This window comes from Musa acuminata, chromosome BXJ2-4 (assembly GCF_036884655.1).
Source record: "Musa acuminata AAA Group cultivar baxijiao chromosome BXJ2-4, Cavendish_Baxijiao_AAA, whole genome shotgun sequence".
NCBI classification, from domain to species: domain Eukaryota; kingdom Viridiplantae; phylum Streptophyta; class Magnoliopsida; order Zingiberales; family Musaceae; genus Musa; species Musa acuminata.
Genome location: NC_088341.1, coordinates 24,841,303 through 24,858,770, shown reverse-complemented (window position 1 = coordinate 24,858,770; position 17,468 = coordinate 24,841,303). Strand labels below are relative to the sequence as shown.

Sequence of the window (17,468 nt, the reverse complement as noted above, 5' to 3'; positions counted from 1 at the left end):
TCATACAAAATAAAGCATTTGTAACCAAAAACTTTAAAATAAGAAACATTTGATTTTTTGTTATTCCATAATTCATAGAGTTTTTGATAGAGATGGTTTTATTAGAACCATATTCATGACATAGCAAGCTGTATTAACGGCTTTGGCCCAAAAATACTTATGTAGACTATGTTTATTTAATATGGTTCTTACCATTTTTTATAAATTTCTATTTTTTCTTTCAAGTACCCCATTTTATTTAGGATTTCTCGTAGTGGAGAAGTTGTGGTTATATCCATTGGATTCACAAAAACTTTGGAAGTCACGGTTTTTAAATTCGCCACCGTGATCACTCCAAATTGATGAAATCATAAAGCCTTTTCCATTTTGAGTAAGTTTATAAATTTAGAAAAATATTTGAAACAATCAATTTTGTGAGCCAAGAAATAGGTCCAAGTGTATCTACTATAGTTATCTATAATTACGAAGGTATATTTGCTTCCTCCTAGACTCGTTGTATCAATTAGTCCAAATAAGTCCAAATGGTTCAATTGCAATGGCCTAGTGATGCTAATTTGATTTTTTGGTTTGAAACTAGTTTTTATTTATTTTCCTAGTTGACAAGCATCACACACTTTATCCTTAACAAACTTCATATTGGGAATCCCTCGTACTAACTCTCTAGATGAAATCTTAGATATTAGTTCATACTTGCATGGCCTAATCTCTTATACCAAAATCAAGTATCATCATTTAAAGTGGAAAAGCACATTTCATTACTAAGTTCATCAAGGTTGATGGTGTAGACATTATTTTATTTTTAGGCAATCATTGATATGTTATTGTTTGGTTTTTCAATAATGCACACATTAGATTCAAATCTAACGATGTAACCCTTATCGCATAATTGACTAATGCTTAAGAGATTATGTTTTAATTCATCAACTAGTAACACATCATCAATTGAAAAACTTAATTTGTTACCTATGGTTCCCTTGCCAATGATTTTACTTTTGTTGTTGTCTCCGAAGGTGACGTACCCTTCTTCTTTGCTAGTGAGCATAGAGAAATGAGATGGATCTCCGGTCATATGTCTTGAGCATCCACTATCAAGATACCATCTCTTGCTCCTAGCTTGTGACTTTGTCTATAAAAGAGGATGGTTTTTAGGTATCCATTTGATTTTGGGTGTCGTAAAAATTGATCTACTAATTTTGTCATTCATCATTGAATTATTTATAGTTCCTTTAGGAACCCATATCAACTTATGTGGACTAATTTTCTTTAATGAAGGTGGTAGGATTTTGGTGAGATCCTCTCACAAAACCAATTCCACTTCTATTTGCGACATGACCCTTGTTTGCAAGGATCATGTCCAAGCCTTTGCTACCGACCTTAAACTTATTTAAGGTCTCTTTAAGTAGCAAATTCTTATTTTTTATTACTTCTAAGTGTTCACACTTAGAGCATGGAGGAGTTTGAAGACTATCAAGCTTATTTTGTAGTGAGGCATGCTCTTTCTTTACTAGATTGAACTTTTTACTAATAGTTCTACACTCATCAAATAATTCATGAAAAGTGATAGAAAGTTCTTCGAAAGATAAATCTTCATTAATTAAATCACATACCTCTCCTCCTAAAGTCATTAGTGCGAAGTTTGCCTCCTCTTTGTTGCTAGCTTCTTCATTCTCGGAATCACTTGAGTCATCCCAAGTGGCTTTTAATGCTTTCTTCTTCTTCGGTTGCTTCTTCTTGGCTTAGGGGTATTTATTTTTGAAGTGCCCCGGCTTCTTGCATTCGTAGCATATTACTTGGTCCTTTTTATGTTTAAGTTTTTTTTTGGTGTCATTTTTAAATTTGTTCTTTCTTATAAATTTTTTAAATTTTTGAGTTAAAACTACAATGTCATCGTCACTGTCCTCATCACTTGATGTTCCTTTCAAGTGGTCTTCTTGTATTCTAAGTGCCATATCCTTCCTGTTATTTGGAATGGGGTTCTCAAGCTCTTCATGAGCATGACACGTCATTTCGTAGGTCATTAGAGACCCAATAAGTTCTACGAGAGGAAATGTTTTAAGGTCCTTGGCCTTTTGAATGGCCGTAACTTTTGGATCCCAACTCTTTGGAAGGGATCTTAAAATTTTAGTTACTAGTTCAAAGTTAGAAAAACCTTTACCAAGAGCTTTGAGCTCATTGATGACATCCGTGAAACGGGTGTACATGTCTCCAATGGACTCACTTGGTTTTATCCGGAAAAGTTCGTAAGAATGCACAAAAATGTTGATTTTGGACTCTTTCACTCAGCTAGTGCCTTCATGAGTGACCTTAAGAGTTCTCTAAATATCAAAAGCCGAATCACAAATCGAAACGCGATTAAATTCATTTTTGTCAAGTGCACAAAATAAGGCATTCATAGCCTTTGCATTTAAAGCAAAAACCTTCTTCTCCAATTCATCCCATTTGCTCATCGGAAGAGATGATTTTTGAAATCCATTTTCGACAATATTCTAAAGCTCAAAATATATGAAAATAAGGAAGATCCTCATACGAGTCTTCCAATACATGTAATCCAACCCATTAAACATAAGCGGACGTGTAATAGAGTGACCCTCTTGTATGCCGAAGTAAGCCATCTCTCTTGGGTATTAAACTAAATATGAGAGTGAGTCTTGCTCTGATACCAATTGTTAGGATCGGAGCAGCACTAAGAGGGGGGGGGGGTGAATTAGTGCAGTGGATTAAAACTCGTAAGTTTGAAATCGATTTCATAAATGTGTAGAGATTTCGATTCGATGAAGGATGACTTAGCTAAAATAGCTCGAGTAAAGGTAGTCAAGAGTAGAGAGATGAAAACCGAATAATTTGCAGCTAAGTAGAGAAATGGTTCAGAAAATTAAATATTCATATATTCAAGGAACACCACGATGTATAGTGGTTCGGTCAAATGACCTACATCCTCTTTCGAAGCCTTCTTCGATGAGGCTTCCAACTTCCACTAGCAAATCACTTTGTAGGGGAAGGACCAAATACCCCTCTTACAACCTTCTTATGAGTGGTTCACACTCATACATATTTTTCCAAAGAGAAAGAGGGAGGTGAACACTTAAGCTATTGAAAACAAGACTTTGCTAGAACTTTTTCTCACTTTCTAACTTCTCAAAAAGGTGTATTCTCTGTTGAGAATTGAGAGAAATTTATAGGCCCCAAGAGGATTCAAATTTAGGCTTCAAATTTGAATTACTTTTGGGTTTTCCGGTGATGGCGATGCCACCGCCTTTCATTGGTGGTGCCACCGCCTTTCAGTGTTTGACACTAACAGTGTACTGGCGGTGCCACCGTCGGTCCTCTCGGGTTCTGGGTGATGCCGCCGCCCAATCCGGCAGTGTACTGGCGGTGCCACCGCCGGACCTCTCAGGTTCTGGGTAGTGCCACCGTCGGACCTCTCGGGTTTTGGGCGGTGCCACCTCTTGGACTATTCTAGATCACTGATTGGGCTCCAAACTTGGCCCAAACTAGTCCAAACTCAGGTCCAATTGGCCCCTAACTGGGTTATAGGATTAACCCTTAATCCTAACCCAAATTAGATGCAAACTACAAGATTAAGACAAAGCCCTAAGCAAATTTTTAACCGGCAACGTCAAGTTTCCTTCTAGCGAGCTTTCCAGCGAACTTTCGGCGGACTTCCGATACACCCTCGGATTTCTTCCTGCGGACTCCCAACAGGCTCTTGGTCTTGTGGCGAGTTCAACGAGTCTTTGACAAGTATCTGAACCTTCTCGGTGATCTCCGCGAACCTCCGACGATCTTTCCGGCAGACTTCCGAAAACTTCAACAAGTCCCCAATTCTTTCTCGGTTGGTTCTGGCAGCACTTCCGATGATTCTTCAGACTTTCGGTGGACTCTCAAACACCCATCGAACTTGACTCCGGTAAACTTGCTTTATGACTTTAAGCTATCATAGTTAAACCTACGCACTTAACTCAATAATATGGATTAGATCAATTAACCCATCAATTGACTTCATCATCAAAATCCGAGATTCAACATCGTCCGCTCATCACGAGCTAGCTGACCGACCGGGCTTTTCCTTGTAGAGATGGTGGATCTTTAGTCTGTGAAGAGGACGCCTCACGCCAAGGCCATCACGCCACCGTCTCAGGGTGGCGAGGGTTCCAGAGCTAGGGGTGCCTCGTAGAAGGGCACACCGAGGAGGGCGCCGGGGTCCCCGGAGGCGAGTCGCCCTCAGAAGAAGGCGAAGACCATGGTCTGGAAGACATCCGCGAGCTCGGTTGCTTGTAAGAGTGTTGTCCCGGGGTTGTCCGAGGCTGCTTCCCAAGGCAAGGGCTCAGGGAGTGCGAAAGGGAAGGGGGTGGCCAGATCGTCCGATGATAATCCTTCGAAGAGGGCACCGGGGCACCCGAAGTCAATACGGGACCTGTGCCGAGTCCATGCCCAGGCCGAAGGTGAGTGGTACCAAGCCTTGAGTATGGTTGATCTTCCAGCATGGGAGCTAAGGACTCCCTACGCCTCTCGGTGGGTGACTCTTACGGCCAACAGTCGAATCTGGGCTGACGGGCCGACCGCCCAAGAGTTCATCCGGGGGACGCTTCACCTGGCCATGGCCAAGGAGCTTTATTGCTCCTCCTCAGAGGCATTGGCTGATCGGGCGGCCAAGTCATTGGTCTGGGTGAGTGGTGGCGCTCCTTCCTTCTTTTATTCTTCCTTCTTTGCATGGGTCCTAACATCGATTTTGGTGTAGGGCCAACACTACATCATAGCGCTGATCGATCGGGTCCTCGACGCCGAGTGGGTGATTGAGCGTTAGTTAGACATTTATGCCGCTCTTCACCTAGAGAACTTGCAGCTGAGGATCGGATTTGGCCGGGAGGCCGTGGCTGCAGTCGAACAACGCGCCTCGGCTCTAGATGAAGAGGTGAAGCACTTGAAGGCCGAGTTGGAGGAAAGCCGGTCCCGCATCCGGATGTTGGATGATGAGTTGCTGACCCTCTTCCACGACGTCGAGTCTGCTAGATCTTCGGCTTGGGCCACCGAAGAGGTCCTGAAGGAGGAGCGAATGGCGCTACCCGAGAAGATCAAGGGGGTGATTGCTAAGTACAAGTCATCTGTTGGGTTTGAGTGTGGCCTGGTGAGGTTGGGACGGGTGACATACGAGTTCGGGTATCGGGTGGCTTACACTTGTTTTCGAGCGAGGTACTCGGACCAAGAACTGAAGTCGGACCTATTTACCGACCAGCCAGAGGATCAGAACATCGACATGCTGGCGAGCATCCCCTTTGATGATGGGCCCGAGACTCCTCCAAATTAAGGACTATATTCGTCTTTTTTTTTGCTTTGGTCGGATCAAATTTTGAAATTGTATCGCCTGACCACAACATGTATTTCTTTTTCATTAATGAAAAAAAACTCTTGTTTTGGAATCCTGACTTGTCTTTTCCGATTACGGATATGCATGCTCCTTAATAACACATGTCTTTTCAGCACCTTGACCTACGTTCTTTACGGGTAGAACTTCTTTAAATTTGTCGCATTCCAAGTCCTTGGCAGAGGGTTTCCTTCCATAGTCTCGAGTTGTTAGGTCCCTTCTCGGACCATGTTGTAGACCTAATAGGGCCCTTCCTAGTTGGGCATGAGCTTTCCTCTCGCTCGGGTTGGGTTGCTCACTTCCACCTTTCGAAGGACGAGGTCCCTGACCTTGATCGGTCGTGGATGAACTTTACGATTGCACATCCGAGCCGTAGCCTTTTTGTATGCCAAAGTATGTAGGTGTGCCTTGGCTCTTTTTTCTTCAAGGAGATCTAGATTTGCTCGGAGGCCCTCCTCGGAGTCTTCTTGTTTGTAGTTGGAGGTGCACAGGGTCGGGAACACCATCTTAGGTGGGAGGACTACTTCGGTCCCGAACACTAGGTTGAACAAAGAATCCCTCAAGGCGGTTTTGAGAGTCATTCGCATTGCCCATAGGACGCTAGGAAGCTCGTCCACCCAGACAACATGCATGCCCGAGACCCTCTTTTTGAGGCCCTCCAGAATCGCCCTATTCATTACTTCGGTCCGGCCATTAGTTTGGGGGTGTGTGACCAAGCTGAACTTTAATTGTATCCCGTACGACTGGCAATAGGCCTTGAACTTAGCATTGTTGAATTGAGCTTCGTTGTCGGTGACGATAGCCCTCGGGATCTCGAACTTAGTAATAATGTTCTTCCACGTGAAGCCTTGAACTTGTTTCTCGGTGATGGAGGCTAAGGGTTCGGCTTCAACCTATTTCGTGAAGTAGTCAACCCCGACTACAAGAAAGCGTCGTTGTCCTGACGCTGGAGGAAAGGGTCCAAGGAGATCAAGTCCCCATTGGGCGAAGGGTCAGGCTGCCTCCATCGGGATAAGAGGAACCACTGGCTGGTGTTGCAATCGGGCATGCCTTTGACATTGTTGGCACCGCTGCATGTATGATATGGCGTCTTAGCGCATGGTCGGTCATTAGTACCCCTGTTTGAGAGTCTTGAAAGCCAAAGTTCATCCCCCCATGTGCTCCCCACAAATCCCCTTATGGAGTTCGGCAAGGATCGTTTCAGCTTCTGACGGCGCGAGACAATGCAAGAGAGGTTGAGAGAAAGCCCTGCGGGACAGCTTTCCACTGAACACATAGTACCAGGCCTAGGTTTGCCTCAATCGTCATGCGACCGTCGGGTTGTCGGGTCATCGGGCTTCGTCTCATCCTCCTTGAAGCGGAGGATCTCTTTCATCCAGTTCAATGAGACCTTCGTTTCGATGGCCGCGTGAGTCGGTATTGTCAGTGTCATTACGGATTCAGTTGCTGAGGTTACCGAGGTTGCCACCAAGCTACGGGCGGAGGTCGATCTAGCCAATGCATCGACCTACGTGTTCTGCGCCCGAGGTACTCTAGTGACCGAGAGGCAGTTGAAGCGGTGGGTGAGTCGTTTTGCTTATGTTAGGTATAATGTCATTTTTGGGTCCCGAGCTTCGTAGCTCCCGTTGATGTGTCCTATCACCAGTTGGGAGTCACTGAAGACTTCGAGGTTGCTCACATGCATCTCCAGAGTGAGGCGCAGGTCGTGAAGTAGCACCTCGTACTCGGCCTCGTTATTGGTGGCCCGAAATTGTAATCGGAGCGATCTCTCATATGTTTCTCTGAACGGGCCCTTGAGTCTATGTTCGACCCCAACTGCTTCGGTAGTGGCCGAGCCATTCACATGCAAGGTCCATGTGCTCTCATTGTTCTCCTATCCAATAGCACGATCTTCAAGAGTTAGCTCAGAGATGAAGTCAGCCAATACCTAAGCTTTGATAGCGATTCTGGGGGAGTACTGAATGTCGAATTTGCCGAGCTCGACCGACTACCGCAGCATTCGACAGAACGCGTTGAATTTGGAAAGGATTTATCATAATGGTTGGTCGGTAATCAATTTGATTGTGTGAGCTTGGAAATATGGTCACAGCTTTCGGGTCATCTTCATTAGTGCGAGGGTCAGCTTCTCGATTGGGGAATACCGTACCTTAAGCCCGATGAGGACGTGGTTGACATAATAGATAGGTTGTTGTGTTGGTGGTGTTTCCCGAACTAACACCGAACTGACTGCTTGCACCGAGGCCGCCAGGTAGAGATCGAGCGTTTCGCCTGGCTCGGGTGAGATGAGTCGGGGCAAGCGAGCGAGGCACGCCTTTAACTTTTCGAAGGCTCCCTCGCATTCTAGGGTCCATGTGAAGTTGTTGGACTACCATAGAGCTCGGAAGAAGGGGAGGCACTTGTCGCCTAATCACGACACAAACCTGTTGAGCACCGCCAACTTCCCGGTGAGGCACTGCACCTCCTTGATTGAGCAGGGGGGATGCATCTTGGTTATGGCTCGAACCTTTTTCGGGTTGGTATCTATCCCTCTTTGGTGGATGATGAAACCGAGGAATTTTCCCGAGCTGACCCTAAAGACGCACTTCGCGGGATTTAGGTGCATGTTGAATCACTTGAGCGTTTAGAACGTCTTCGCCAGGTCGGCCAGGTGCGTGCTTGCAATCTTGCTCTTTACGATCATGTCATCCACATATACTTCCATGTTCCTCCCGAGCTATTGTTTGAACAGCTTGTTGACCATTCTCTGGTAGGTTGTCCCAGCGTTCTTTAGTCTGAAAGGTATTACTTTGTAGCAATACACTCCTCAGTCGGTAATGAAGGCAGTATTCTCTTGATCTTGTGGTACCATCCGGATTTGGTTGTAGCCTGAGAATGCATCCATAAACATAAGGAGTTCATAGCCTACAGTGGCGTCGACCAGTTGGTCTATCCTAGGAAGTGGATAGCAGTCTTTGGGGCATGCCCGATTGAGATCGATGTAATCAACGCACATCCTCCAGCTTCCATTGGGTTTCTTAATGGGGACTATATTCGACAGCCACCGAGGGTATTTCACCTCGGTAATAAATCGTGCATCTTTAAGACGGTCGACCTCGTCGCTGATCGCCTTCTGTCGGTCGAGAGCGAACTTCATCAACCTTTGCTTCACCGGCCGAGCCTCGGGGTCGATGTTGAGCTGGTGCTGGGTCACCCCTATGTTGATCTCAGGCATCTATGGGGGACCATGCAAACACATCGGCATTTTCCCTTAAGAAGTCGATGAGCTAGAGCTGACTTGCTTCGGGGAGTGCTGTCCCGATTTTCACGGTCAAATCGGGTCGGTTTCTTTTCAAGGGCACCTTAGTGAGTTGCTTGGGGGGCTCCAAGTGCATCGGCACCACGGCTCCTTCTCGGGGATCCGGGACTTGACGGGAGCGTGACCTCTCCGGGAGGGTAACCGTTGTAAGATAGCATCATCTTGATTCTCCCAGATCGCTTCGAGATTCCCCGATCCCTGTCGAAGTTAGAAACCTAATGGCCCGGTGGTAGGTGGACACCACCGCTTTCAACTTGTTGAGCGTCTGTCGGCCAAAGATGACATTATAGGCCGAGGGTAGATCGACTACCATGAAGGTAGTCATTATTGTCTTGGCCCTCGGCTCTTCCCCGATGGTGACAGGAAGGATGATGGTCCCGAGTAGGGAGATGGAATCCCCCGTGAACCCAATGAGCATTGACGCCATGGGGGTGAGGTCCTCCTTGGTCAAGCTGAGCTTCTTAAAGGCATCGAGGTACAGCACGTCGGCAGAACTCCCAGTGTCGACCATTACTCTTTTGACCCAAGCATTGGCAATCTGAATGGAGATCACCAAAACATCGTCGTGATGGGAGCGCTCGACCTCTCCAGCTCCGAAAGTAATTTCAGGCTCGAGCCCAGGTCTAGGATGTTTCTCGACCATACTCTGGGCGTAGGCCTTCCTCGCCATTGAGCTGCTGTCGCTAGTAGCCGGTCCTTCGGAGATGACGTCGATCTATCTTTCAACGGGTCCCCTGGGGCATGGGGTTGCTTCCCATGGTTCCTTGAGATAGCGCCCGAGGTGACCTCTTCAGATCAGGTCCTCGATTTGATTTTGGATATTGCGGCAATCTTTCGTGTCATGGTCGTAGTCTCGATGGAACCTGCAATATTTGGACTGGTCTTTGTGAGTAGTTTTCATGGGGTTGGGCTGTCGCAGGAGACCCTTCTCCTTGATTTGGAGGAAGATCTCGGTACGAGATGTGTTAAGAGGGAGAGGCGGGGGCCTCGGGAGCAGCAACTCTTGTCGGTGGGGCCTTTGGTGGGGTTGCACTAAGGCTGCTGAGGTTGTTCCTCGGGACTGTTCGGCCCTTGGCCTCTTTCCATCCATGCGCTTTCCCGCCACCAGAGCTTCGGCGGCGATGTACTGGCTTGTAAGCTGGAGCATCTCGAGGATGGTTGTGTTGAATCTCGTATTTTGATGATGAAACCACTTGATATGTGTTTATGATTTAAACTGCATTTTGAGCGATGCAGGTCTACTCGATCAGGTTTAGACAGTTGACGCAGGAGGAATTGACGTTGCGCCGGAAGAGATCACGTCAGGATATTGGATGGCTGAATGCTTCGGATGTCGGGCATCTGGCCAAAGAGAGCGAAATTGCGCCAAGGATATCAGGGTTGCGGAGGTCAACCGCCGATTGGGCAACAAGCTGCAAGAGAGGACGATGCACCGAAGAATCGAACGAAGCGCCAACCAATGACGTGCCGGGCAACAGAATGTCAATTCGCGTTGTAATAATTGTTTAGATCGGAGTTGAGTTTTGGTTTGTGTGTGCAGGATTAACTACGATAAAGATGAAGACATAAAGCGAAACAAAGTGCTGGAGTCAAGCGCGAAGGATTCGTTGGGAGTTCGAGAGTTCGACGGAAGTCCGAAGGTTCGTCGGGAATGCTGCCGGAACTAGCCGAGAATGAGTAGGGAGCTTGCCGAAGGGTTTTTCGGAAGCTCGCCAAAAGGTTCGTTGGAAGTTCACGGAGCTCACCGAGAAAGATCGGAGCTTACTGAAGAAGCTCGTTGGAACTCGCCAAGATCAAATCGTGAAGTCTAGGAGCTTGCCGGGAGTCCGCAGAATGGTTTCCGAGAGTTTATCGGAAGACCGTCAGAAGTTCGCCGGAAGCTCGCTGGAAGAAGTCTTGACTTACGGACTTTGTAATAGCTTAGAAAATGTCTTTAAATTCGTAGTTAGCATGTTAATTAGGGTTAGGATTAGGTGTTAATCCTATAACCCAAGTAGGGGCCAATTGGGCCCGAGTTCAGACTGGTTTGGGCCAAGTTTGGAGCCCAACCAGTGAGCTGAATTGGCCTAGGCGGTAGCACCGCCTAGGCTGGGTGGTGGCACCGCCCAGCACCCGAGAGCTGGGCGGTGACACCTCTTGGGCTGGGCGGTGGCACCGCTTGGCTAGGCGGTGGCACCGCCAACATCGGGAACATAAGAGAATTCAATTTTTTGGAGCCCAAATTTGAATCCTCTTGAGGCCTATAAATACCCCTCAAGTCTCAGCTGAGAATACAACTTTTTGAGCAGCAATTGTTTGAGAGAAAGGTCTTAGAAAAGTCTTTGCTAGTCTTGTTTTCAATTTGCTAGTGTTCACCTCCTTCTTTCTTGCTGAAAATCTGTAAGAGATTGAACCGCTTGTAAAAAGTTGTAAGAGGGGTATTTGCCCTTCCATTTCAAGAGATTTGCTAGTGGAAGGTGGGAGCCTCATCGAAGAGGGGCCTCGCAAGTGGATGTAGGTCATTTGACCGAACCACTATAAAATCGGCGTAATCTCTGGTTTGCATTTACTTATTGTCATTTACATTACTGCAAACCATTTGTACTTTAATGCTCTACTTCTTGGTCTCCGTCTTACTTATTTCTTCAAGTTAAAACGCAATCGAAACGGTTTCAAACGAAAACGTTACTTTTATCGTACGAAGTTTCCGAAAGTGTTTAAATCGTCAAAAGTTTATCACACTTTACCGCTGCACTAATTCACCCCCCCCCCCCCCCCCTCTTAGTGTCGCTCCGATCCTAACAATTGGTATCAGAGCCACGTTTTTCTACCTTGGTTTAACACCCAAATAGAAATGGCTCTTTACGGCTTTCAAGAGGGTCACTCTCTCATTTGTCCTCCCTTTTTCAATGGGACGGACTACACTTATTGGAAAACTCGAATGAGAGTTTTCTTACTTTCTTTAGATTTGAATTTATGGCACATAGTCGAAAATGGATTTGAAATGTCTTCTCTTCCAATGAACCATTGGAATGATTTGGAGAAGAAGATGTTTTCTTTAAACGCAAAGGCTATGAATGCCTTATGTTGTGCTTTGGACAAAAATGAGTTCAATCGGATTTCAACGTGCGAAACGGCTTTTGATATTTGGCGAACACTTGAAATCACGCACGAGGGAACTAGTAGAGTCAAAGACTCGAAAGTTAACATTTTAATACATGATTTCGAGCTTTTTCGAATGAAGCCGAGCGAAACCATTGTTGACATGTACACCTGTTTTACGGATGTCGTCAATGGTTTACAAGCTCTTGGCAAATGTTTCTCGAATTTTGAACTTGGTAGTAAAGTTTTACGATCACTTTCTAAAGCTTGGGAATCAAAAGTAACGGCAATACAAGAAACAAAAGATTTAAATATTTTTCCACTTGAAGAACTTATCGGCTCATTGATGACATATGAAATGGTGCGCAATGCACATGATGAACACAATGAACACTTGAACCACCTTCCAAAGAACATGAAGGATTTGGAACTCCGGACAAATGGATACCACTTGAGCAATGACTCAAGTGATGAGGACAATGATGAACTTGAATTTCGAACACTAAATCTTAATAAGTTTATTAAACAAAAATCTAAAATAAACAATGAACTTGAACGGAGGAAGAGGCCAAAGAAGAGGAAGGCAACCAAGGATGAATCAAGAACTTCCAAATGTGACAACGAATTGGGCTTTGACGGGCTTCGACTACAAGGTAAGTAACTCAACTCTCTTGAATTATTTTGAAATTACTTGATGTTTTCCATGATGCATTTTCTCTTTTCTTTTGAATAATTATTTTTCTTAAAAATTGTATGTTTTATGTTAATAGAATAAAATATTAGATTTAAATAATCATATATATGTGCTTGAGAAGCAAGAATGTGTATTTTGATGATTTCCATATTAACCTTCAATGATGATGCATGGTTTTTATATGGAAGGCTTGATATTTTTTTTAAACCTTATCTTTGGTTTTCAAACATGATGTATGTTTTTGACATAAGAACAAAACTTGAGCATGCTAATATAAAGTCAATCACATAAATTAAAACTAAAGAAGTTTTAGTTATCTATAAGAATCATTCAAAATTATGTTCAATGAAACCATTGCATAATGATGTAATGAAAATATTAAACATTTTGAAACCATGTATTAGTGTCATGCATAATGATCATGCTTAATAAATTTCAAAATTATGCATATGAATCTTGTGATTTATGGATTATTGATTTTTACTATAATGAAAGTGCCTTATTAATCTTTATTGTAATAAATCTTACACTTTCGGTTTTAAACATTATACATGTTTTTATTTGGTATAAGTGAAATAAAATCATATGAATTGAAACAACTAAAAAGAGGAAAATATTTTTTCCTTGAAAAATTATTTTTCTCTATCCTATTGATCTTGATGTTTATTATGATAAATCTATGTATACCATTTTGAATCTCTTGAAAGTAATGTTGATATTTTGATGATTTTGATGATTTAAATTTGAAACGAGTTTTATCAAAATCATGATATTGATTTCTTGGAATAACATGAGATTACCTTTGATGATCATTTTGATTCATGGAATTTTGGATTCATGACTTGGTCTTACATTTGTTTATGAGATGGTTGAAATCTTTATACGTTTGAATTCTTCCCTTCTCCTTTCAATTTATGCATGTTATATGTTAAAGATTTAAAACTATATTTTGGTATCATGCATATCTAAGAAATATTGATGTGACAAATTGAATAAGTTGAAAATGAATGATGATTTTTCTCTTGAATATAACTTGTGATATTTTTTTTATATAAATCATCATTTTGATTTCTCGACATTCGATACATGAGATTTTATTATAAATCAAAATTTCTTATTAATCGATCTTCTACGATTTTACTTGATATTCTCTTAAGAGGAGATTTTCTAAATGAATCATGATTTTTCCTTGTGAGTTCTTGGAGTTATTACTTGAATTTTCTTTTAAAACAAGATCTCTTCTTTGTACTCCTATGATTTTTCTTGATATTTTATTTAAAGAAGATATTTACTATATGAATCATGTCTTTTGGTATTCAAATGATTTTATCCTTCATGACATGATTTCTTTGTATTTATGGCTTGCATGGCTTGAAATATTTTGGTATGATGCATGCAATGATGAAATATTCATAAAGTTAAAATGATGTATGCAATACTTATGATAATGATGTACATGATGTATTTATTGCATATGATGTGTATCATGAATGCTTTAAATGATGAATGTTTGGTATCATGATCAACATGTTGATAAATGCTTGAAAATTTTAATATTTGAGTATCATGTATGATATGCTTATTAATGATGATTGATTTATTTTTCGGTATCGTGCATGAAAATTAAGGTTATTGAAATTGTGTATGTTTTAATTTGAATATATAATGATGCACAAATAAGAATGATACTTACCTTTGTCATAATATTAAAATTGATATAAGGGTCTTCCCTTCTTTTTGACAATGACAAAGGGGGAGCAAGAATTTCTAGTGTGGACGTCATGAAAAGAGGCAAACTAACTAGCTTGCACAATTCAAGATGAAAGCAAAAATTGCACTTCTCAAAAGAGAAGATGCAAATGTAACATTTGCCAAATTGTTTGCTTGCCTCATGTAAAACATTATCTCTTGCTAGTTTGGCATTTTTGCTAGCTTGTATGTTGCAAAACTTGATCACCTTTTTCAAACATTTTGCTAGCTTACACTTTATAAAGAAAGCAAAAATGGCACTTCTAGAAGAAAGAGCTTGTTATTTTGAACATCACAAGCTTGCCTATCTTAAGAAACAAAAATTGCAAAAGTGCTATCTTGCCTATCTCAAGAAGCAAAACTTGCAACTTGCACATTGCAATAGGAAGCAAGAATTATGAGCTTACATAAGAAAGCTATCTTACATTTGCTTTCGAAATTTTTGCTAGCTTGTATATTGTGAAACTTACATATCGTAAAAATTGCTAGCTTGTAGTCTAAAGAGAAGCAAAAAGTTGCTATCTCAAAAGAAGCAAATGTGCTATCTTTCCTATCTTAAGAGGTAGAAATGCTAACTTGCACATCTAGCAAAACTTGACAAATTTGCATATTTCAAGAAGCAAGAGTTGCTTTCTTGAACATCTCAATATTGCTAGCTTGCATGATGTAGAACTTACTATCTTGAACATTACCAAAAGTGCTATCTTGTATGCTGTAAAACTTGCATATCTAAAACTTGATAGCTTGAATGTCCTAAGCATGATGCATTACTTGCTAAATTTTCTAGCTTCAAAACTGCATGATGATAAAACTTAATATTATGTTTTTCATGCAATGAGTTGAACTTATATTACAAACACAAAGAATAGTTGTACTTCTCCTTTTTGTTGATGACAAAGGGGGAGAAGTATGTTGATGACATGATATGCATAAGTTTATGCATATGTTCATGATGATGTGTTGCAAGTATTCATGATGAATATTGCAATGACTTGAACTCAGTTTGAATTCAAGGTTCTATCAATATGGCATATTGATAGGGGGAGTTTGTTTAAACTCCGGGAGTTAAGGTTAACTCCGTCATCAAGTGGTTGTCATCATCAAAAAGGGGGAGATTGTTGAATCTCGTATTTTGATGATGAAACCACTTGATATTTGTTTATGATTTAAACTGCATTTTGAGCGATGCAGGTCTACTCGATTAGGTTTAGATAGTTGACGTAGGAGGAATTGACGTTGCGCCGGAAGAGATCACGTCAGGATATTGGATGGCTGAATGCTTCGGATGTCGGGCATCGGGCCAAAGAGAGCGGAATTGCGCCAAGGATATCAGGGTTGCAGAGGTCAACCGCCGATTGGGCAACAAGCCGCAAGAGAGGACGATGCACCGAAGAATCGAACGAAGCGCCAACCAATGACGTGCCGGGCAACAGAATGTCAATTCACGTTGTAATAATTGTCTAGATCGGAGTTGAGTTTTGGTTTGTGTGTGCAGGATTAACTACGATAATGATGAAGACATAAAGCGAAACAAAGTGCTGGAGTCAAGCGCGAAGGATTCGTTGGGAGTTCGAGAGTTCGACAGAAGTCCGAAGGTTCATCGGGAATGCTGCCGGAACTAGCCGAGAATGAGTAGGGAGCTTGCCGAAGGGTTTTTCGAAAGCTCGCCGGAAGGTTCGTTGGAAGTTCGCGGAGCTCACCGAGAAAGATCGGAGCTTACTGAAGAAGCTCGTTGGAACTCGCCAAGATCAAATCGTGAAGTCTAGGAGCTTGCCGGGAGTCCGCAGAATGGTTTCCGAGAGTTTATCGGAAGACCGTCGAAAGTTCGCCGGAAGCTCGCCGGAAGAAGTCTTGACTTATGGACTTTGTAATAGCTTAGAAAATGTCTTTAAATTCATAGTTAGCATGTTAATTAGGGTTAGGATTAGGTGTTAATCCTATAACCCAAGTAGGGGCCAATTAGGCCCGAGTTCAGACTGGTTTGGGCCAAGTTTGGAGCCCAACCAGTGAGCTGAATTGGCCTAGGCGGTGGCACCGCCTAGGCTGGGCGGTGACACCTCCTGGGCTGGGCGGTTGCATCGCCCAGCACCCGAGCACTGGGCGGTGGCACCGCCAGCATCGGGAACATAAGAGAATTCAATTTTTGGAGCCCAAATTTGAATCCTCTTGAGGCCTATAAATACCCCTCAAGTCTCAGCTGAGAATACAACTTTTTGAGCAGCAATTGTTTGAGAGAAAGGTCTTAGAAAAGTCTTTGCTAGTCTTGTTTTCAATTTGCTAGTGTTCACCTCCTTCTTTCTTGCTGAAAATCTGTAAGAGAGTGAACCGCTTGTAAAAAGTTGTAAGAGGGGTATTTGCCCTTCCATTTCAAGAGATTTGCTAGTGGAAGGTGGGAGCCTCATCGAAGAGGGGCCTCGCAAGTGGATGTAGGTCATTTGACCGAACCACTATAAAATCGGCGTGATCTCTGGTTTGCATTTACTTATTGTCATTTACATTACTGCAAACCATTTGTACTTTAATGCTCTACTTCTTGGTCTCCGTCTTACTTATCTCTTCAAGTTAAAACGCAATCGAAACGGTTTCGAACGAAAACGTTACTTTTATCGTACGAAGTTTTCGAAAGTGTTTAAATCGTCAAAAGTTTATCACACTTTACCGCTGCACTAATTCACCCAAACCCCCCCCCCCCCCCCCCTCTTATTGTCGCTCCGATCCTAACAGGTTGATGGCGGCTTCTCGATCAATGACTAGAAGAACCTTGAAGGCTTCAAACCCATCAAAAACTCCTGCATGATTAAAGAGGGATGAGCATCCGGGAATCCCCGGATTTCAGTGGTGAAGCATGCCACAAACTGAGAGAGTGACTCATCTTTGCGCTGGGACAATGTGAGCAAGGTGGCCATGGAAGGCCTAGGTCGCACGCTGGTGAGGAAATTCTGCTTAAACTCCCTTGTGAGCTTGTCGAAAGGCGAGACCGAGGACGGGCACAGCCGACTGAACCACGCTCGTGCCAGTCCCCTGAAGGTGGTCGGGAATGCCCAATACATCAAGGCATCGGAGGTGCCATAGAGGGCCATCTAGGCTTGGAACATGGCAACGTGCTTTGTGGGATTGGAGTCGCCATCGTATGTCTCCAATGCCGGCAATCTAAAGTTGAGGGGCACAGGCTTGTCCTATATTTCCTGAGTAAAGGGGGATCCGCTCGAGCTGCCTTCGCTTGACTCGCCCTGCGACTTCTGGAACTCACGTAGGAACTCGTCCAAGCGTTGGTTGACCCAGGACAA

The 17,468-nt window shown here is 43.3% G+C and overlaps 2 protein-coding genes across 2 annotated transcripts; both read right to left on the bottom strand.

The window, feature by feature from the left end:
• Positions 1-8,814: 8,814 nt before the first annotated feature.
• LOC135608723 (uncharacterized) lies at positions 8,815-9,327 on the bottom strand. Its single transcript, XM_065101758.1, has one exon. It carries the CDS (start codon positions 9,325-9,327, stop codon positions 8,815-8,817), a length of 513 nt encoding a protein of 170 aa, XP_064957830.1.
• Positions 9,328-16,931: 7,604 nt separating this feature from the next.
• LOC135608722 (uncharacterized) lies at positions 16,932-17,261 on the bottom strand. Its single transcript, XM_065101757.1, has one exon. The coding sequence runs from the start codon at positions 17,259-17,261 to the stop codon at positions 16,932-16,934; it is 330 nt and encodes a 109-aa protein (XP_064957829.1).
• Between the last annotated feature and the right edge of the window lie 207 nt (positions 17,262-17,468).